The sequence below is a fragment of the Gouania willdenowi genome, chromosome 5 (assembly GCF_900634775.1).
Source record: "Gouania willdenowi chromosome 5, fGouWil2.1, whole genome shotgun sequence".
NCBI classification, from domain to species: domain Eukaryota; kingdom Metazoa; phylum Chordata; class Actinopteri; order Blenniiformes; family Gobiesocidae; genus Gouania; species Gouania willdenowi.
Window position 1 is genome coordinate 11,684,463 of NC_041048.1, and position 23,539 is coordinate 11,708,001.

The 23,539-nt window shown below is 37.2% G+C and overlaps 1 protein-coding gene across 4 annotated transcripts; it reads right to left on the minus strand.

Moving 5' to 3' along the window:
• Positions 1-358: 358 nt before the first annotated feature.
• On the minus strand, positions 359-20,160 carry LOC114463026 (ras-related protein Rap-1A). Of its 4 annotated transcripts, none has more exons than XM_028446243.1 (8): positions 20,006-20,160; positions 13,600-13,693; positions 11,924-11,992; positions 11,651-11,707; positions 10,618-10,758; positions 5,520-5,663; positions 5,160-5,291; positions 359-1,290 (listed from the first exon to the last, which is right to left on the minus strand). In XM_028446243.1, exons 2-7 carry the CDS (start codon positions 13,654-13,656, stop codon positions 5,202-5,204), a joined length of 558 nt encoding a protein of 185 aa, XP_028302044.1. In that variant the 5' UTR covers positions 13,657-13,693; positions 20,006-20,160; the 3' UTR covers positions 359-1,290; positions 5,160-5,201. The 4 variants fall into 4 exon arrangements, with proteins under 4 accessions (XP_028302044.1, XP_028302045.1, XP_028302046.1 ...); XM_028446244.1 differs by having other exon boundaries at positions 13,600-13,688; positions 20,006-20,148; XM_028446245.1 differs by lacking the exon at positions 20,006-20,160 and adding an exon at positions 17,659-17,792.
• Positions 20,161-23,539: the final 3,379 nt, after the last annotated feature.

Sequence of the window (23,539 nt, forward strand, 5' to 3'; positions counted from 1 at the left end):
AATTTACTCAAATGGTTTTTTTTTTTCTTTGTCTGCACATGCTGTCAAAACTCAACACTACAAGAAGTGCAATCTTTTTAAGACAGCAATGCAGGTTTTATTGTTGCAATTAAATAAATGAATTTATTTTATTGCATAATTACCAGCCCTGCCTAAGGAAGGGTAAGAAACACTTTATTAAAAAGAGAATATAAAAAGAGATGGCAGTGTTACACCTCGGTGAGGAGGAAGGGAACAGGGAAGAGGGAATCAGGGTGGGACAACGGAAGGGGTGGGGAAGAGTTGATTGTTTACTAAAATGTATTTTAATCCATTAAAGCTGCAACAGTTGGACCAGAAAACACAAGAAGCATTAGAGTTGGTTTAGTATAATATATTTCAGCTTCAAGAGACATAGAAATCAATCCTCATTTTCCCCCATATTCTTCTATAAAAGACCCATTTTTTTCTGAAGCATTATGATGCAAAAAAAAAAATGGCATTAGAATATATTATGGGAGCTATGAAATCCCAGTGACCGAGTATAAAATTAAGTCACATTAGAGAGATATTTGCAAAAGAGAAGTCCATGAACAGGGTGAAAAAAGAAAAAATATATATAATAAAAATAATAATACATATAGACCTTGATCTATCATCACTGACATGACAGGCATGAGAATAGGTGTATGGCTATAAAAAAAAAAATGCTCACTTATCGACTTGATTTCACTTGAAAACATCTACACGCGTTAACTGATGTATTTATTTCATGCTCATTTCTGAATATTTATAATCATACAACTAAAGAGGTCAAACTTCCATGTTTTTTCAAAGACAATATTGAAAAAGATGAAAAATACTGAATCCAAGTTCTTGGTTTCTTTAGACTGTTTTTTTTTTTTTTGTTTTTTCCTTAAACCCTTTAAAAAATTGATAGTGGGCCACTCTCCGCCCTAGAGGGTGGCTCATGGATGCATTTATCTATCTTTGCTAAACTTGATGTTCTGCTGTGTTTTTCTTTAAATATTCATCAGTTTGTGGTTATCGTAGAAGTGAAGAATGTCCGTTCAGAGTTCACGCTGAAACCGAGAACCCAGGAAAATTCAAAAGGGGGCAAAGAGACGAGAGTTCTTCTCTCTCGCGGTCTCTTTTTTTTCTCTATTGGCTCTCGTGGAGGTCACTCTGGCTTGGATGGGAGCAGTTCAGTCAGCTAAGTCACCATTTATGGCTGATGGAGGAGGGAGGGGTGGGAGCTGTTGGAATGCTGGCACGTTCCAATCAGGGCAACAGTTCTTCATTACAGCATTTCTGCAACAGAGCACAGTGATGGTCACTCATTCATTCAGAGATTAAATCCTCCACTCTACACATTAATCTGCTCTCTGTCACTGCCCTCTATTGGCTGATGAGTGAAACTACATGAACATACAAATTTCTAAAAAACTGCAGACTGTCGTACATTTAACCCTGGGAGCATCTTTGTGAACAAAGGTGACATTTTGGGTGTTTTTATGTGTTTGCCTCTTGATATTCCAGTCATTTTAAGGCTAGTTGTATAAAATTTTGCCACTATTATGTTTTAATTTTTCTTTCCAAAGTCTTGTGTATTGGAAGTGTATAAAAAAGGAAATATGCGTCATACTGGCACTTTGTAACCTCATGACCAAATTTGCCCCATTGACTCCCATTGTAAGCACATATTTTCATATACTGTAATCATGACATCATAATGCTTTAATAATACCTAATAGATCAAAGCCTCTACCTTCAAAATAAAGGGAAAATGTAGAGAAATTTCAGTGAAGACCTGGATTTCTTGCAGAATATACAAGGTGTACAAGTCTATTTTTTTTCTCTTTAAAACTGTCCTCTACAACACCCAAAAAACACAGCCCATTGTTTTGCAACAACTAAGTGTGTGAAAACACCAGAAACATGTTGGGTAGTCACTTTGGCAGAGTTTTCTGGGGCAAACACAAGAAATCACAGAAAGAATGAAGTAAAAAGACTTTTATGCATCTGTTTACGGGACTCCATATCCCACAATGCAATGCACAAAACTTTGTGTTTAGAGTAGAGACCAAAACAAACTTTCAAGCAGCAATTTCAAACTTTTTTGATTAAATGATCTTTGATATATTAATTAATATATTAATCTGACGCCAACACTGCATCTTTATCTGACAAAAAAAAAGTCCATCTCCAGCAGCTTTAATAGGCTTCATCTAATAAATATGTTTATTTACGGTTTAAATGGATCGATGTTGGACTGGTGACCTGTGCAAAGTATCATTATCTAAATGGCACAAGGCAACAAGACCAGCGCCAAACAACTGCAGAGTGAAGTCAGTGTTTGTAATATTAGAAAAACAACCTGAGTTCTGCGTATTCTTGTGAAATGTTTGGAACAATCAAACTGGAGTATGCAGGTGCCGGTCCAGCCAAATGCTTAAGAGACCCATTTGTTTAGTAGGATAAGCAAACATCCAAAGACGCTAAGCCAATGCAGAGGATTCACATCCAAAACTGAAAATGTGTGCTGACTTTCTATCATTAAATATGTGCATAATACAATAGGTTCCAGCTAATGTACATTTCTGCCAAGATTTAAACAACCTATTCCTATTTTGTGGTCAAACATCAAAGTCTGATAAAACAACTCCAACTCTAATTACTGACTCTATAAACCCTCTTGGTAAAGTACTCTGTAGCAGTGATAAAACATGAAGCCACATCAAACTTACTGCAGCGTGATTCAAACAGTAAAAGGTCACCTGCTGGTTTAACAGCTCAAGTGGTGAAAAGAATAGAACCGTTTTTAGTTTGGTTTTTTAAACACTTGTTTAAACAACAAAACCCAAATCTGATCCAATTAGCATTTAAGGAGTGACACAAAATGTGCATAAATGCTAAACTAAAACTTTATTACTAAAATAAAGCTAACAAGAAGACAGTCATCAACATCCCATGCCAAATTGGTCGTCATAACCCACAACCTTTTCCTAAATGTCTTAAGTCTAAGAACTTAGATGTATAAATAAGAAAAGATTCCATCAGAATATAAAATTACTACCTATCTCAAACGGTTTCTATGAAAAGCTGTCCCCTTTGAAGATACCTTGAACAGAGTAAAAACAAAAAAAAAAAAAAAACGGAACAAGGGCAAGAACTCCGGAAAAAAGAATTGCGCGCTTCTCATTTTCGAACTCCATCAAGGTATTGATGCCTTGAAGCCACACACCAAATTTGGTTATCCTATCTTAAACAGTTTGTGAGAAAAGCTGTCAGAGTAAAAAAAATAGAACAAGGGCAATAACTCCAGAAATGAAAAGCGCGCAATTATTTTTTTCTAAACTCCATCAAGGTATGGATACCCTGAAGCCACACAACAAATTTGGTTATCCCATCTTAAACAGTTTGTGAGAAAAGCTTTTAACTCGCACAGATGGACGCACGGACCTCAAACCTATACCCCCCCCCCACACTTTGTGGTGGGGGATAATAAAGTGATTGGGCCTATAGCTTTCTCTTCCCTCTGTGGTTTGTTGGGAGCAGTGGAACAGGCTGAAATCCCATTAGTGCTGCTTCATTGGTCTGTATGTGACTGACCTCACAGCACATTGGACCTTCACTGACTGACCAACACAGATGGATTTAGAGAGGGAACCTGGAGGGGAGCTTTACATCCCCATTAGCTGAGCTTGACACAATGGCACCGACTAAGGTCATAGGTTATGAGTTCTTTTCCCATTCTAGGTCCCTTAAGGTCAGGTAAAAAATTAGATCTGATTGCTTTTTTCACCCTAGTTTTACAACTACAACTAAAGATCTATTCCCTCTAATAACACAACTACAGACAGGTAAGCTTTTATTTGACATTTTTGTCACCAATACATTATCCTTAAAATTAAACAATCATTTAGAGCTGGGGTGTCAACCTCATTTTATTTCAGGGGCCAAATACGGAGAAGTTTATCTAAAGTGGGCCGCAGATTTTTGGCGGAAACATTAGTAATTTAATCATTATTGTGCTCTAGTTTGCACTTTAACTATACTTTAACTATAAATACTATCACTGATAATCAAAGCAATAAGTGACAGATTAAGTAAAGATTCTGCAGGGACTGAAATCTATTTGATTTTGTGACCCATTTCATGTAATTTGGGGAAATTTTGTGGTGTAATTAAAGAACTTCACATTTTTTCCCAAATCCTGCAATTCGCTTCTAAACAATTTGAGATTAAAATTGTCTGCCATGTAATACAAGCATGGGCAAAATGTGAACCCTGTTAATATTTTATTAATTTGGAGATTTCTACAACTGAATTAGTTGGTAATTTACACAATGATTCATGGTTTCTCTGACTTTTTTTTGCTTTCTGCTGCAGGCCGAATTGGATGCTCTAAAGGGCTGGATTTGGCCCCCGGGCATTGTGTTTGACACAGATATACTTCTCTTCTATTGCCACGTAAGTTACATTGTCTGGTGCTGGACTATTTTAGCCTGCCTTTGCTGTTCTTGCTCCAGGAATTATGCAACACGTTTGGGTTAATTTAAGCTTTTTTTCCTCTCCAATGGCACAAAAAGCTGGTTTAAAACATTTTCTTTTTTTTTTCTTCCAATGAGGAAAATACCATACAGTGCAAATTAATTAAATGACAACTACTGCCACGTAACATAACTATTTCAGTAAAACCACCTTCCTTGTGCAAAGATAACTGGTCTACTACAACTAAGAATAACAAAACGCATCTTAGCAAGATGTTCATTGTGCTGTGGCATCAAATTAATTAAACTACAGCTAGAGAGTGAACCGCTAGACTCACAAGTAAATAATACATTTTCCTGAACTGAAGAAATCTGGGAAATACTCTAGTTTTAGTACAATTTGTGTTTTTAATTCTGTGTTCCATCATACCCAGAGACACCTAAAGAGGGCCTTCTTTGCAAGTCCATTCTCCCACCAATAGTCTTTGAGCACAGGCTGCTTTAAGGCACCAGTAACCCTTTGTTGACACTGACTGTGTTTGACTTGCCCCAGCAGCAGCAGCAACAAATTAGTAATACCGCTCAGTGAAACAAAGTACATCATCATCATCATCATCTGAGACTGAACATTAGCTAGTCCGACAGCGCGCTTCATGAATCATGACAAACACATACACACACACACACCTGGCTCAGAGCTGCTGCAGCATCTGTAGGGGACTGGGGTCTTTAAAGCAGGACACAGTTGGATTTCTTTTTTGCCTTCTTCTTTTCCACTGGCGTTTTTCTATTTATCTGTCTGACCAGGTCATAGAAAATCTGAGAACAGACAGAAAATATTAAAAAGGAGTGATTCAAAATATTCATGCTTCATCAATAAAGTCAAACAATTTCAACAATTTTTTTACAGTTACAGTTGACCTCAGACAATCAGGTGGACTTAGATGTAATAAATTAAACACTATTTAATTACAATCAAAAACATTCTTCAGGAAGCATTTTAAACAGCTTGTGGTTTGGTTGCCATCAGTGTATGTTTGCACTCACATCGAGGACGTTGATCTTTGACTTAGCGGAGGACTCTAAAAAGGCACAGTGGTTCCACTGTCTGGCGAGGTTCTGGCCCTGCTCCTTCCCCACCACACGCTCATCCTCCAAGTCACACTTGTTCCCCACCAAGATCATTGGCACCTGAGGACAAGACATGAGTATGAAACAAAGTGATGCATAAAGAGTGGCCTACAGTTGAAATGAGCTCCAAGCTAACATCTGGTACAGGGAAATATTTATGCTCGATATAGCCTACATTGTCCCTTATCAAATAAACTTTAAAGAATATGAAAAAACATGTGTAGATATCCTCTGGGTACTTTGATTCTTCTCAGTCTAGAACATGTATGCTATGTTAACAGGAGTCTGTTTGAGCAGGTGATTGTCCATTCGTCCTTTTATGCACTTACTCCATAGTGAACCCTAGCTAGACCTGGATAAACAAACATCAGCGTGTGACATTAACAGACAAATTAGTTTTAAATTCATCAAGGATAAAACTAAAAGCCATTTCTAATCACATAAATCAGAATTAACAGATCAAACCACATTGTGGTGTAAAAAAGTTATACAAAAATGATTATTGTATTTTCTCTTTGATATTTTATAACTGATGTTTAAATGGTCCTTTCTGTACTAATAATTAATAGTATAATGTTTGAGTTAATAGTGATAAGTAGAATTGTTTCAATAATGTGATGAGTTCATGATGCTGGGAATAATGATGACAATGATATAATACCACAACTAGTCATTTATAATGTTAAAAACAATCATGATGTTACAGACGACAATGATGGGGACAACAGGTACATTTTTATTAAGGGGCAGGAATAAAATAAGTGTAAACTTCATCCTGAACGAAGAATTATTTTTTGTTGCTTCCTTAATTGTTTCATTTACTTACTTTTTCCTTTTGGAATTAAAATTGTTGTTAAAATTGTCTGAAATAAAATTAATTGTGACCTGCCAAGGGCCCGCAGATGTAAATTAGCTTTACGCTAACTCTTGAACATGGTCACTTTACAAATAAACAAATTAATAAAATAAAGAATATGGTGGTGAGGAAAAAAAAATGGGCCAGAGTTATGAATCTCAGAGGAGGTATGTTAATTGTTACAGCTGCAAATAGAAACAGGACATTACACAATGTGAAGAAAATGTCTTTAAATATAATCCATTTTCATTAACTACCCCTTTAAAAACAGAACTAACATTACAGACCTGCCTTCACACATTTATTTTAACTGAGGACATTGAAAACAAGGGCGTCCAATTTTCTTGATGATTCAGTAACAGAACAATAGTTTTAACAAGTCCACAAGTTATAAATGTCCTCTTAGAGCTCGAGTGGGGAGTAATTTTAGGCATTCCAGAATGTGTAATTGTAGGAATCAGAATGCGTTTGTTAAGTTACTTTTTTTCTCTCAACTAGCCTGTGCAATTAGAAAAGAAAAGCCACCATATTTTAGTTACAATTCTAAACATTATCTGTTTTAGCAATTTTCCCATAGAGTCATAGTGAAGAATACATGTCTCGTTAGAGATTCCCAACCAGCTGCACTTTACAGGTTTCGTTGTTAAGCCAAACGTGACACTTCTGCTTTTGTGTCCTCGGACATATTATAAAAACAGCCAAGGTCAGAAAACAGTGAGGAAGAGAAAAAACAAACTGGGGAAACTTCAGTCCCTGCAGCTACAGCGGACAGAGCCACAGCCGTCAGGGTGTCGTGATGCGTCTCATCCTGCCTGCTGCTTCCTGAGCAGCTATCTAGGGACAACGCTAACTCTGAGGAAGTTATGGCAGCCCCGCCCTGACAGGATAACATCGCTTTCCTTCCTGAATGTTCGCTAACATTTCTGCTGGAAATTTTCTGGCTGCTCTCCGGAATAGCACCATATTTGCATGAATAGTTTATGGTATATTTAGATCTTTTCTTGAGTAACCTCTAAAATACCATTAAGCAACACAAATAAATGACTGAGAAGATTGGTTCCACATTTTGTCTCAGAAATAACAGGATACTAGCATTTGTCAAGCTTTGCAACAAAAAGCCAGCTAGTGAAAAGTACAACAATCACTGATTTTTCTTCTTGCAGAAAATAAACCTTTGCACAGGAAATCCTGATTTTACTTTTCCTCAGGACTAGAAAAGATTAGATAATAGTTAAGATAATATCTTAACCGATACTAATAATTCATGGGGCTGCTATTCATGGCAAATATCCTCCTGAGATCCTGAAGAAAAAATGGTTCATAAATTCATTTTTTTATTTTTAACATACTGAGTCTTCAGGTTAAAGAAAACATTTTGCAATGAAAATGTTCTCAGAAATATTTTTACTTTTGCATTTATCATCTGTCCTTTGTAGTGGACATTGGGTTTAATCAAAATTGAACTTTAAAATGCAATGAAAAGTATTATCTTTTATTAATTGTCTACATTTCATTAACATTACAACAGTTAGATGAGAGAAACATTTAAACACTAAACATTAACTTTTATGAAACATCATCTCACAAAGGTCATGGGTTCAAGCCCTGGGGTGGTGGGGTAACAGTTAAGGAAGCAGGCTGTAATCACTGGTTCTAATCCAAACTGGTCTATCACTGTGGGATGTTGAGCAAGTCCCTAAACCCTAACTGCATGTGTTAGACGTTGCTTTGGATAAAATTAAATTGTAGTAATTATTTCATTATGCACAACATTAGCATTATATCATCAAGAAAAATGATCATTTAACCAAGATAACCCTTGGTCTCAAAAAATGAGGAAGCTGAGACACCAGCCATTTTGGAAAGACAATTCATGTGTTAATTTAGCCACAACCACACACCGGAAAGGCCAGGATGTCCTCTTGACAGTACAGTAAGATTGCAGTTGATAAAATAAATAGTTCTGGACTGAGAGAGTGCAGACTGATGTCCCCCACAAAGGACTAAAATGCATTGCCTGGTCTCAGGAGGATATTAACCTAGAGACCACCTATCTTTGGCAGTCCCAAACCTTCCCATCTTCGACCCTCTCCATATAGCAGATGACAGGAAACAAATGATTACATTAACCCCACAGAGGTTGTAGCATGATGTTTGATATCCAAACAAGCTCTCACAGTAGATTGCTGGGCAACATTGCCCCCGGGGGTCCTGGGAGAACTTCTGGTGTGCCATCCTAACACAAACTCCCGAGCCAAGCATGGGTAACTAAAAAGGGTGATGTGTGTGGAAGGATGAAGGCATGCAGAGGAGAGAAAAATGCTCAATGTCAGTAGAACATGAGGCAGCAAATCCACACAACCCACAAAGAATCTGTTCAGACACTGGTAAACGTGTTACAGACAGGTCTCATCTCGCCCACAATGGCATGCTAGAGATTGGGTTGCAAGGAGACAGGAGGAGTGTATAGAATAACTAATGAATGGAGCCGGGCCCTCCAGATGAAGCAATGAGTCACACGCAGGGAGTCAGGCATTAGCGCTATCAGAGTCACACAAGTGTAGACGGAGATGGCCCTGAACAGTCATAAGACCCCCTCGCTTCCATAAGAACTCTGGAAGAACGTAAAGCAAACAAGCTTTTAGCCAACTGCTATCTGCTCTGCTCACTGCATTAGTGACCTGCTGGGCCTAAATGAATAGGCCATAAAAGAGCATTTCATTGACTTTAGCTTTATTGAGTGCGTATGTACATTTTGCCAGCTATGCAGTAAATGGAGCGCAACAGCTCTTAACAGATGTAGAGCTTTAACAGCTCTACAGTAGCAACGACAGACTAATAGCTCTAAGTTTGGAAGTTTCCTGCTTAAAATAGAAATAATCAAATAGATATATCAATCATTTCCATTTTGATTTGATGAGAAGTAGCACATCCTAGAAGAGGGGTTCTCAACCGGTCTCATCCTGGGACCCACATTTTGCCATGGTCATTAAATCGCACCCCACTTTTCTTTTTTTTTTTTTTTTTTAAAGAGTTCAACCAACCAAGTTTAGTTTTTCAAAAATAGCTGTTAAACACACATCTATTCTTTTTTAAAACCTAAATCTAAATATTTGTGTGCAACATGCATTTCACAGCATACCTGTCAAAATAAAAGTTTCTTCCAAAATTAAAGACAAGTGAAATTTGAGAGAGATTAAGTATTTATTTATTTTTGACCAGCTGTCCGTGACCCACCCAGTGCAAGTCCGTGACCCACTTTTGGGTCCCGACCCACCAGTTGAGAATTGCTGTCCTAGAAGATTACCATATATAGTTATTCATCCTAAATGAAAGGAAAACCTAAAGCAACAGACAGAAAAAGCAAAGAGTGTATTGGCAGAAGAGTGGAGTGAATTCAAACCTCTGCATCAGACAGAGACTTTGCAGATAGTTGGGGAAGGAAAAAAGGCGTAAGATGGATGGGTGGGGGGGAGCTGCAGAGTGGCTTATGGTAACACTTGGTCCTTCCAGAGAACACCAAAAAAGGGCATCTCAGATCAAATTCACCAGAAAGAGGATGATGGGATTACTCATCCCAACAGTCTCCCAACTAATTACAGAGATAAATGACAAATTACCATTTATAAACACCAAACCAGGATAACATTAAAACTACTGTAATTATTTTGCTTATGATGGACAAAAATTGTCTAAAAACTCAAAGTGTGAAAAATAAATGCTAATACTTTAACTTCATTCCTGAAGATATTCCATACCTTCTACTGGCATCTCAGCTCAGTAATGTGTGAAAAAATGATGAATTATTCAAACATATTAAATATGATTGCTTAAAGTGATACATAGTCCATCACATGAATGCACTCAAGCTGTTTACAGTGCTTTTTATTACATATGCAGCTTCTAAATCACGTCTCATCCCTACTAGTAAAAGGTTACCTCTAATTGTCTTTCAGTTGAGCTCTTGTTAATTTGGGATGAGTATCTCTTTAATAAAGTGGTTTTTAAATCTCTACCGAGTGTTGCAACAGTTACCATGGGAAAATGTGAAAAGGTTCCTCCACAACGTAGGAAGCTGAGCCCACGGGCCTGCTGTGCTTTCAACACAACTGTACTTCAGTGTTAAAAATGGAGTCCGAGTAGAAAGCAACAACTTACATCCTCTGTGTCCTTTACTCGTAAAATCTGTTCTCTCAGGTCCTGGAGGTCATTGAAGGTGGACTGTGCTGTTATTGAGTATACCAGGGCAAAGCCTTGGCCGTTCTTCATGTACAAGTCCCTCATTGCTGTGAACTGTTCCTGTAGACGTGGAACAAAGAGAGACAGACCATCAGAGCTGGAATACATCCTAACAGTTTTTATCTTCTGCTCAGAGATACTGAACTCATATTTGCACTTTAAAAGTTAGAACTAAAATGGTGCATGTACTGTTATGTACAAAGTGCTTTACAGCAGAATGAAAGAGCTTTACATTGTCAGTAACAGTTAACTATTCACACATGCAGTGTAACCCTGAAAGTATCCTGCAATCAAGCCATGCAATCAAAAAATAATCCAATCTACCACCTGATCCACTGCCTATAATGCATCTCCATATTCTGCAAAAGAAATGTGCTACATTGCTTAAGAAGTATTTATGGTAAACAAGGTTTATCCAACCAAATGCATTTAAAATGCTGAGTCAACACTAATTTAAAAATAATTGATCAAAATGTACTACTTATTAGTGTTGAAATGTGTTCATGTTTGACTAAATTCAAGCTTTGAAAAATCTTCCCCTGCAAAGTAACTGAAGATTTTTCAAAACAAAAGGCAAAAGCCTACACCAACCTATGCAGCAGAGGGCAATTTACACTGCATTCTTTTTTTTTTTTTACAGTCACTATAAAGTATCTGTGTGGTATTGTAAAAAACCTAAGTAGTTGGAAGGTTCATTTGTCATTGTTGTAGCCAATGGACAGAGTTCCTTCAGCATCTACCCATATGGACCTTTGCTATAGTACTAATTACAAGTAATCCTATTACATTGACTATTCACCTGGTTGGCATCTTCAAAAATTCATTGAGATATTTTGGTTATTTGCTGAAAATAAGTAACTATTTAGAAGATACAGACTCCCAAGATTGTTTATTGTGATGCAGAGTAAAGCTAAGTGACGGCAATGCTGTCTGCTGCATGGCGTTCACTTACTGTGCCGGCTGTGTCGAGAATTTCAAGCATACATTGTTGCCCATCTACTTCCACTTGCTGGAAAGATGGAGGGAAAGAACTCATGTTAATGGACTGAGTGAAACTTAACACAACAGCTCAATGCTTTAAACAGTGATGTTCTCAAGGGCTTACATTCAAGGGGATAAAAACTGTGAGTAAAGTAAGAAAACAAGTATGCACTGCAAATGTCTTTTTTTTTTTTTTTTATTTGAAAGAACATTGGCCTCTCTGTCCCCTTCACAGGACACTTACCTTTCTGTACGAGTCTTCTATTGTAGGGTCATATTTTTCCACAAAGATTCCCTGTACAAATTGAACTGTCTAAAGAAGGCACAGAGAAAGCTGGATTTAGAAATGTGGCATAAATGACAAAGAAACACAGCATGAGCATGAAATATTGTTAAAGCACCATGCGTCTCCTAGTACTGTCTTTTTCAGAGTCAAAACAAGGAATACATCTGGAGAAAGGATATTTATGAAGGTGAGACTGACCAGTCCACCAGTAGGACTACGGCCACATTAATATATTTTACTTAAAAGTAGTGCAGCAGATTAATTGCATGTGTCAAGAAAATCATTCACTTTGGTATAAAAGCATGAAATTTGACACAGATACTCTCTAAGGGCCACTATTTCAGAAAAAGGCACTGGCCACTCAAAAATTCAATATGGTGGCTATTTTTCAAGATGGCTGACATTGCTGTTCAATTGTTATTATATAACCAAAGAATACTCTGATCGGGCTAAACGAGGTGTCAGCGGAAAGGTCTGGTCTTCCCGAGTTTGAATATGCGCATCGCCCCCCAGTCAGGACTGCACCCACTAGAGGTGAAACACTTAATTGCCTCAAAAAACTTGGGAAAAATCCAAAAATGCTCGGATCTGGTCCTTGTTTGGCCCGATCCGAGTATTTTTTGGTAATATAATAACCATTGAATAGCAATAGCATATTGTATTTTTGAGTCGCCAATGCCTTTTTCCAAAATAGTGGCCCTTAGAGAGTATCTGTGTCAAATGTCATGCTTTTACACCAAAGTGAAATTTTTTTTTACTAATCTGCTGCACTAAATTGGGAAAGCATTGTGCTTTAGGGCAACAGTTTTCCATCAGGAGTAGGAGTAACTTGATAGAAAGTATGTTAATCCTGTCAGTTTGACAGATTATCACCACTTCAATACCTGGACAAAACAAACCCAGCAGGGAACCCAACATTTCATACTTCACTCATGTTATTAGATAAGTGAAGTGAGTAGCACTGAGATTTCTTGATCAGTAGTGGGGCGTTTCCTTCAAAACACATGTTATAAGCAAGAAAAATAGACAACCATGAAGCGTGTAATGAGTTTGATAAGGACCACATGTGTCATTAGTGACCTGCACTGATTCATAATCCATCAGATGTAGTCAAAGATTCCAAAAATGGGCCAAAATTCACTAGTGACAGTAGAAAGTATAAAACTAATAAATTAATAAATAAGTCTGTGGGAATGGGAAACCTACTGGTACAAAATATTTGGCAGGTAATCTTAATGTCTAATTGTTCATGCATTTATTTAGTTTATAATGAAATGTAAAAACCAATTAAAACTAAACAGTTAGATTGCTGTGGGTTTTATGGCAATTAAGAACAAGCAAAAACATGGCATCTGACTTTTAAAGTGTTTTGGAAGCCTTGTTGTTAAATGAGGCTACAAAATTCGATTTGCCTCACCTTAAAGAACAAAATTGGTAAGAAACAACTGGAAATGACAACAGTGTAGTCTTAAGACAAAAATAAGCTTCCCTGGTTTGACTTAGTTTTTGTGAGCTTCCTCCAGAAGCTCACAAAAAGTTTCCTTGCTGTTTCATTGACAATTATACACCAAATATATAGGAAACAAGCAGCAGGAGTGCTTCCTTAAGACAGATGTTTAGGAAGGTTTACTCACCAGAGCCGATTTGCCCACACCTCCAGAGCCTAACACCACTAGCTTGTATTCACGCATGGCGGAATTGGTTTTCTGGAAAGCCCAACAGTCTGCACTGGACACAGAAAAAAAAACAAAACAAATGTGGACAAAGTTAGACAATTCAAAAAGAGAATTCAACCAACAAATTGGTACTACAGAGGGAAACTTTGTTTTCAAACTAAAAGGTGCTTTCCTCACTCATCCCTCCATGTTTTTCCATTCCAGAAGGAAAAGATTGTAGTCATTCCTGAAGGTTATGGACAAGAAGCAGCACAACAATGAAGGGAACACCCATAAGAGGAGCTGCTTCAGGGTGGAGGAGGTGAAGACTATGTGACCTCTACTCTTAATACAAACCAGCTGTGAAGTGAATGAGTGTGGGGCAACCGAAGGGATGATGATTAGGGATGTAACGATTAATCGTAAGGCAGTTAAAAATCGATTCATAGGTATCACGGTTGACAACAATTTTCTGAAAATTGAATCGCAGTACTTTTTTTAACCAGCAGAGGGCGCTATCCACAAGTGTAGGCGGAGTCTGCTAATACTTTCTGTCTGGCTGCCTTCTACTCTTAAATATGTTAATAAATGATTCATTACCCCTTTAGCACCGAAAGAATATCTGTAATATTACTTGAATATCTGTAAAAGTCACGTTTTTCTATTAGCTCTGTCTGCTAGCATAGCTTCCCTTCTTCACTGAAAGATATCTGCATGCCAACCGACCACTGTATTACCAGCGCCCTCTGCTGGTCCAAACAAATATGACGTAAATTATTGCAATCACGGTTTTTTTTATTTTATTTTTTAAAGTCCAATTGTTAAGACACAAAATACATTTTCAGTTGCACTTTTAAAAAGAAAAATAACTATTATGCAGTTTTGCATTGTTTGTTATAGAACCATAATTTAAATTAATAGGCTTCATCTTCATTTGTATTATTCCTTTATTTATTTCATTCAAGATTTATTTTTAGTTAAATTGCATTGTTTTGAATAGTTTATCAAGGAATTCTTTTGACAATGAAAAATCAAAGGAAAATAGTACCATATTTTCTAGTTTTTTTCCCCAAAAAAAAAAAATTTGTCTGCAGTCGCATTTTGTAAAAAAAAATCGTGAGAGAATCTTATCGTGAACCCAGTATCGTGAATCGAATCGTATCGGGAGTTGAGTGAATTGTTACATCCCTAATGATGATGCATAGATCTGTTAGATATTCATATAAAGCGTCTTCTGCATTGACTCACTCATGTAAACCAGATGGTGTCATGTACTATTTTAAACAAAAGGCAGAGGGAAATGACAATAGACATTGTGCAAATACTGAACTACATCATAGAGGGAGTTGACTCAAATCATCATCGTCATCATTATAGCTGTAGCATGGATACTGATGTTTTCCTGCATTCAAAATGCACATGTGGCCACCCCTGCTTAAATTTGTCTAGGGTTTAACCTCCATTCAAACTGAGATTTGCCACTTCGACCTAATGTTGTGATACTCCTGCCTTTTGTGTCCTGAAAACAGGTTTTTCTTTCTAACCAGCACTGCACAAGGTGGACATCATTTGTTCTTACAATTACAGTATTCCACTACTCTGGAGGTGATGTGCAAACAGAGCACCAATTTCACTTAAACAAATTTAGCAGAAGGAAAGAAAACAAAAAAGAGCAGCAAAATGTTTATTTGTCACATTGTCCCCATATCCCTCCACCACATTTGTTTTGAAGTTAACATGTGCATAAACAGTGCATTAGTGCTTTGTGTAATAAACAATCCAGTAACGAGCTGCATTAAGAGCCAATCCTGTGCAATCAATGAGATGAGTCGACAAGAAACTTACGACTCCTTTAAAAAAAAAAAGGACATGTTGAGTGATACAAGAAAATATATGGTATTGTGGTCAGAGCAGAACTGAAAGTATTATAGGAGCTACTCAGTGACAGTTCATATGTCTAGTATTAAGGACAAGGTTAGTAAACAGATACTGAGCTTTGATCAAATCTTGCAGGTCTCCATCCATTGGGCTGAAGTCCCAAACAGGGTCAAAGGACACTGAACAAACAATGAGAATAAGTAGCACATCCTATTCAGATTGAGATTCATTTTGATTTTGTGTGTAAATGTTTTTGCGGAGTTACAGTAAAATTTAATTTGAAATCTTACAAAAAATGTCATATTACTCCATCTACAATGTCATTACACTGACCCAGCCCTTTAAAAAGTAGATAGCAATTTAACTATGAACACAAGGCTCTCATGTCATTTTTAATTAAATGCGGAACACCTTAAATTTCTACCCAACAAATTAAATATGCTTGAAATTCAATGTGATGATTGTAATTTTCTTCTATCACATTTTAGGACCCCTATGATACAAAAGTCCAATAGATACATAATGCGTATGATCAGGCTGGTACCATCTCCACCACAATTTCAGCCAGAAAAAGACGTTAGCCAATGGACAACGCAACAAATGTTACTTTAACACCAAGATGGATATTTTTCTATTAATACTTACAGCATTGTTTGTTTTTTCAAAGCCCTCTTTCACACAAAGACAAATCTTACAGGGAGAGGACTGGGACGTGTTATGCATTTTTATGGTTTTACAGCATTCATGCTGTACCCATAATTCTATTTTTTTTTTTTTTTTAACAAAACCATGGGAAAACATTGAGAAATGCAACCAAATCAAAGACTTTCAAAAAGACCAACCATGACGTGTAATATGAGGCAAGAGCAATATGCCTTTTTTTTTTGACATTATCGGTGATGACTTCATACTAAAAAATGCATGCATCTTGTGATTTTCTGTAAGTAAATGATGCATCTTGTAAATTGAATAGTTTCATTATTTTGTATGTCTGACAATATATACAGTACTACAGACAAAAGTTCTTCATTAAAAAAAAAAAAAAAAAAAAAAGTACAAAACAGCTTTAATAATAATAGAAACCAAAAAGGAAATGTTCCTATTAACAAACTCTAGGAAAAACGTTTTCTCACCAAGAAAAATACATATAGTTAAGTCCTCTCATTTATCTTACACACAAAAACATTTATGCCCAGACCATTTCAGGCCATGAGCCTTTAAAAACAAAATCTTTGTGTTTACAGCATTTACCCTACAGTCACATCTCATCATTTTTACAAAATATTCACACCGCTGCTGTTCCTCTGGTCTCTCAGTAACCAAAGCAAATAAGGGAAATCCAAATACAACAAAAAAAAAACAGGCTCTTCCATGACATCACTAACCCTCTGCAGCCAAAGGTATGTCTCCATCTAAGGCTGGAGATTGGATTAGGTAGAGACGGGAGCCAAGACTTGCAGCGTGTTTGAATAAACCACAGAAATAAATTTGAAGGAGCAGTCACAGTTCACTAATATCAGAGAACTTCTATTTCCTGAGCTGCTGAGAAGAATTCAACTGTCAGAGCAACAGAGACGGTGAAAGGAGATGATTGACAGGTGCCCCCCCTATCTTCCAACCAATGTTGGATGCTACATCCGCTGCTTAAGTGAACACTCTCACCAAACCATATATGCATATTTGTAACATACAGTAACGACAACTTAAGAAGAAATACTTTTATCAAGAGCATCATGAAGAAATCCTTGAAAGGATATTGACAATTCTAAAACACTATCAAATTAAATCCTGCTTTCATTGTAACTGTAAGGATCAAATTTGTTATCACGAAGCCTTAACTAGCTGATTATTTATTAAATAGATGAATAGGAATGAAGTTTACCAAATTTAGTCTCAAGTTACCAAAGATTAGCCTAAAAAAAAAAAACTCCTAAAAGAGCAAATTTTTTTACAGGCCTATAAAATCCACGAAGACAGATTCAAAAGATGTAATAAAAACAGGGATAACTTTGTTTTATTATTAACACTTTGACAAACCAAATCATACAGTATGTTTTTGGCATTTTCTACATTGAGGGCTTATATTTGCAACCCTGCACCCACACTTAAACTAATCTCTAAACGATTGACATAAAAATGAAATAATATCCCAATATTTACCTCTTTTTTGATCTCTTCTATATTTGCTGCTACTATCAGGAATGTCTCCGAGTCAGAGCTAAATTTTGATGCGACTCAATTCTAACAAAGACGTGTGACTCCGACAGTCCAATGCATCCGTGAAGCTGGGTTTCTGATGTGAAACTACTTCCTCTTTCTAAACATGAGGGACTTTATGCTGATAAGATGGAAAAGAAGCTGCCAACTAGAATAAACCTCTTCCAGTCTCGGTTCCTGTTCAAGACTCTCATCCGTGCTTACTTACATTTCTAAACCCTCACTAACAGTTCTTTAATTTAGGACAAAGACAAGACAAATGATCTTTAGGCAACAGAGTGACAAAAACCTCAATATGACAGTCAAATAGAGGAAAAATAAGAAATGCAACATTCATTTTTGTAATATGTGTATTGTCGACAATCACAAAAGTCACAAGAACATGTTTTTATTTTCACCTAAAGCTTTTATTTTGAACAGACTCAATCAAATCTATTGCCTACACGAACCCTTGTTCAATAAAATGCCACATTTTAAATTAATTTTAATACCATTATCTGTGCATTGGCCAATAAGAAGTGCCGACTTTCCCTTTCCAATTCATCAGAATCAGCTGTCATCAATCTGGCCGGATGTTCTTTTTATTATTATTATTATTATTATTTCATAGCCCACACCTTTTCTATCAGTAAAATATTCTTTAAAAATACCCTTAAAAACCCAACAATTTAAATGCTGAAGCATAATAAACTGAAAACTATCACATGGTTATGTCACTGCGATTGTGAATGTATCCAAGTTGCTCTTGGCTGTAGCATATGTTTGTTTCTGCAGGTCATGCCAAGTTGTTCCAGTTTGTGGCTGACTTCAACGCAGAGCTGAAGCCAACAATTCCACCCATATGGGTCACAGACAAACTCAATTCAAACTAAGGCGTTGGGAAATCATTTATTGGAATTCAAATATGTTTCCCTTGAATTCATTCTACATCATCTATTAGCTCCAATCAGCAGTGAATGTAATTTATTTGATTTCCTTTGGCATATTCTAAGTTTACAGTGAATAAATTACCCCTACATAAAGAAAAACAGTGCCTGACTGTCATAAAATTGCAATCAAATTGTTTAAAGCTGCTTAAAACTGGATTTCTTGCTACAATAATGTATCTCATCACAAGGCAAATACAAACAGTCTATGTTTGCTGAGGTAAATTACATATACTACTAACACAACAACATGACTAAAATACTGTGGCTCTTCGGTAGTAGTAATAAGTGTTACATTTGCCCAAGTTTAGTTACTGTACGTGTTTTAAAGATAGTAAGGTTTTTGAAATAGGTTTCTCTAATCATTTACTTCCTGTTCAAAATTGACTTGAGGGTTTGTGTTTCCCTTAGTTTACTGTAAACACTGCTATATTGAGCGTTTTCTTACTTCCTGATACTATTTAAGGTTTAGAGCTTGGGATGTGGAAAAGTCACTGTTCCACTTGCATAATGAACTACATTGCAAAAATAAAGTCAAGACTGGAGTTTAACAATAATTTAGGTACTCGTCAGTTCCTTAATGTAAACAATATCCGACTATTAAAATCTTAAGTATCGTAATTGATTTTAAATGGGTTTATATATATATATATATATATATATTTGTAATGTCTGGTTTTGTTATGGAGTTCTATTTATCGTCTGGTACTAGCTCGTGTTAGTGGAAAGAGGACATATGAAATTACTGTGTATGTACATTTTTGATTGACAGACAGACTGATTAGCAGGCTATTATCCAGGCGAGTTAAGCCCGCAACTGTCCGTCAACAAACCAACTATCTTTAAACCGCCCAGCTGTCATAAGTACCGTTATCAAGCTTGTTAGCCGAACACCGCTAACTAGCTAGCTTTAGCTTGTTAGCAGGATGGCGCTAACTAGCTAGCTTAAACTGCCTTCACTAACCGCTAGCCGCAGCTCGTTAGCAAGGGAAGCTAACTAGCCGACATGCTCTTCGACTGGGTTTAACACCAAAAACGCAGCCAACTTGTCGGAATCACACAGCGACGTGATTTAAAACTGAACTACGCTCAACCAGGCGTGGCATGCATTAGGTTCGCATGCGGTGCATGTCCCCGGCAGAGCCTCCAACAGGCGCTGGGCTAACGTTACCTGCCCTTCCGCCTGGCCTTTGCTAAAATGGGAGTGCTCACTCCAGACTCCCACTTACAAACATTTATAACCGTGGTCAAACCGAAGCTACAAGCCTCGACTCGTCCACACACGGAGCCGCCGGTTCGAACGCAACAAGCTGTCACAAGACAAGTGGTTTGAGCGCGGTAAAGTTAGCTGTGTGAGTACTTACCGTCTGTGGCTCGCTGTCTGTCTCTATCGCCGCTCCGCAAGTGTCAGTCCGTGCGCGCCGCAGACGTCACAGCGAGCGGAGTCCCGTTTTCTTAAAAGGGCATGACACGCATGACACGAGGCCCCCGAAGCACGGGAACGATCACGACCTGCACCGTTAAAAACTATACAAACTGTAGCAGATCACGAGCTCACCTTCAGGGACACAAAATGTCTAATCGGCTTTATTCCCACACATTATTAATAACCACTGACACGTGTTTATAATTATTTATTTTAACACGAAGTCTACGCCAAGCTATAAAATAAATATACAAATAACTTTTTTCTATAATTCTGCTGATTCATGGCTGTCTTATTTTAAATAGTATGTTGTCAGGGTTAAATGCATCTGCCTTTAGACGTCCAGATCAGCAGTGTACCTGTTGCCTAAATCAGGGGTTCTCAACCATTGGTCAGGACCCCATTTGGGGTCGCGAGACACTGGGAGGGGTCGCCAGATGTCTTCAAGAAACTAATTGCATTGGATTTATATAGGGCCTTATTTTGGTCACTCAAAGCACTTTACTTGGCATTATTCTTTCACTCCATACTTGGTGGTGGTAAGCTACTATTGTAGCCACAGCTACTCTTAGACTGATGGATGCGAGGCATGCCGTAGTGCGCCTCAGCCCCTCTGACCACCACCAACACTCACACGCACAACACTTTTAAACACTTTCCACCACTTTTCTCACCCAAATTCACATATGATTAGTTTTAACCTCTTTCCATCATGTGATGCTTATTTTTGCCAATTTAACCACATTCACGATTTGTCATTCCCATTATTTGACAGTTTTAACTAATTGTTCCTACTTTTTAAATTATCAGTCTCCGGTCTCTGGCACCTTTATATTTTGGGGGTTGCGGGCTATTTATTTGAAAAGACGAATAAATATGTCATCATGTTCTGTCATGTGGGCATTAACTAAATGAAATGCTGGGTTTTATTCTGGTCTTTGAAAGCATGATAGGGTTGTTTCCAAAACTTCTAATTTATGTCAAACCAACACCACAACTCCATATCTTCACAGAAAAAAACATTACAGTAAGTTCCTCCATTTTTCCCCTTCATAAAACAAAATAAACACGACATATTAAATGTTTTGTTTTTTTCTACCATTGAATCCTTTCACAGAATAACAACAATAAATGTTGGGGTGGGGGTCCTTCTATCCCCAGGCTTATGCATCCTCACTATTGTTTTCCATGTACTTTATTATTATTATTTATTAGAATATATTTCTTGGACAAAAGAATCGAGGGGTTATACTGACTCCGAGGTGTTATACTGACTCTGAGAGGTTATACTGACTCCGAGGGGTTATGCTAAAAGTTATACTGACTCCGAGAGGTTATACTGACTCCGAGGGGTTATACTAAAAGTTATACTGACTCTGAGGGGTTATACTAAGGGTTATACTGACTCCGAGAGGTTATACTGACTCCGAGGGGTTATACTGACGCCGAGGGGTTATTCTAAAAGTTATACTGACTCCAAGGGGTTATACTGACTCTGAGGGGTTATTCTAAAAGTTATACTGACTCCGAGGGGTTATACTAAGGGTTATACTGACTCTGAGGGGTTATACTAAGGGTTATACTGACTCTGAGGGGTTATACTAAGGGTTATGCTGACTCCGAGGGGTTATACTAAGGGTTATACTGACTCTGAGGGGTTATACTAAGGGTTATACTGACTCTGAGGGGTTATACTAAGGGTTATACTGACTTCGAGGGGTTATACTAAGGGTTATACTGACTCTGAGGGGTTATACTAAGGGTTATACTGACTCTGAGGGGTTATACTAAGGGTTATGCTGACTCCGAGGGGTTATACTAAGGGTTATACTGACTCTGAGGGGTTATACTAAGGGTTATACTGACTCTGAGGGGTTATACTAAGGGTTATACTGACTCCGAGGGGTTATACTAAGGGTTATACTGACTCTGAGGGGTTATACTAAGGGTTATACTGACTCTGAGGGGTTATACTAAGGGTTATGCTGACTCCGAGGGGTTATACTAAGGGTTATACTGACTCTGAGGGGTTATACTAAGGGTTATACTGACTCTGAGGGGTTATACTAAGGGTTATACTGACTTCGAGGGGTTATACTAAGGGTTATACTGACTCTGAGGGGTTATACTAAGGGTTATACTGACTCCGAGGGGTTATACTAAGGGTTATACTGACTCTGAGGGGTTATACTAAGGGTTATACTGACTCTGAGGGGTTATACTAAGGGTTATACTGACTCTGAGGGGTTATACTAAGGGTTATACTGACTTCGAGGGGTTATACTAAGGGTTATACTGACTCAGGGGTTATACCGACTCCGAGGGGTTATACCGACTCTGAGGGGTTCAACTTCTGCATCCTCACTTGGATTCAATTTATAATCAATAACTTTTTTATATACCTTTTGGAAAAAATTGCAAGCAGATCCTTCGTGCCCACTTTCTGAAGGCATGTTAAAAGCCAAAGTGTCAAGAAAACATGAATAAATTGGTGCATTTCCAGTATGACTGTTGTTTTTCCAGCTTCCAACAGTATGAGGAGTACGCAATTTAACAAAAAGGTAAAAAAAGAATTTATGTAAACTTCTTCACAAAGCTGATTACATCTTTTTTATTATTTTAAACCAATATTGAAATGTAATCTAAACCATGTGATTTTTTTTTTTTTTTTTTGTACTAAGTTTGGATATTTAAAGATTTATATTTAAAAATTTTCCCACGCATTGTTATTTTTATAGTGAGTAGGTTGACTTCAAAGCCATTTATGATGTGTTACAGCCATGGCTACAGTGAAAGGAGTTGGTGTATATATATATATATATAGCTGCAAAAACTACATTTCTGCAGGCTGCATACCAGAAATGGTTTATATTCATTTAATTCCTGGGATTAAATTTGCTAATTATCAGTCTCTAATTTAAGATTGAAATGACTTGAATTTTCCATTTCCTGTTCTAACATATCCTAAATTAAGACTTTAAAAAAAAGAGCGAAATCTTAAAATAAGTGATTTTAGGGTAAAACTGTCGTTATTACTGCTTTTCTGATGTATCACATGAAGTCGTTCTGCAACTACAAGAGCATTCCTCAGAATAAGGTGGATAGCTTTGAAATCATGACAAATGTTACTTTTGAAAAAGGCTAATTGCATTCTGAAGTTAGTTTTTTTTTTTGCCATCGTCTGTTATTCAAGTTTATATTTTTACAAGTCAAACCTGTTGTAACTTTGTAATACTTCTGTCCCTCTTGGTGAAAAATAAGAAAATGCTCAGATTATAGACAAATAAAAAGCTGGCATTCATATTAAAACACCATAAACCAATTTAATTCACAAAGAATTCTTAACCTGTGAATGCAAAGCTGGACTTGGAGAAAAAAAAAAAGGTTTTACGTCAAAAGACGTGTGTGTGAGGACATGTTGATGTTTTTGGGGAGGAGTTCCCTCTAGTGGGGACTCAAAGTCTCAGTTTTG

Bases quoted from the DNA above. Each gene is read 5' to 3' on its own strand.
- LOC114463026 (XM_028446243.1), bottom strand. From the start codon at position 13,656: ATGCGTGAATACAAGCTAGTGGTGTTAGGCTCTGGAGGTGTGGGCAAA. The intron at 11,993-13,599 runs GTGAGTAAACCT...TGCCTTCTTTAG, and splicing joins GTGTGGGCAAATCGGCTCTG to ACAGTTCAATTTGTACAGGG. The intron at 5,292-5,519 runs GTGAGTGCAAAC...GTCTGTTCTCAG, and splicing joins CAAAGATCAACGTCCTCGAT to ATTTTCTATGACCTGGTCAG.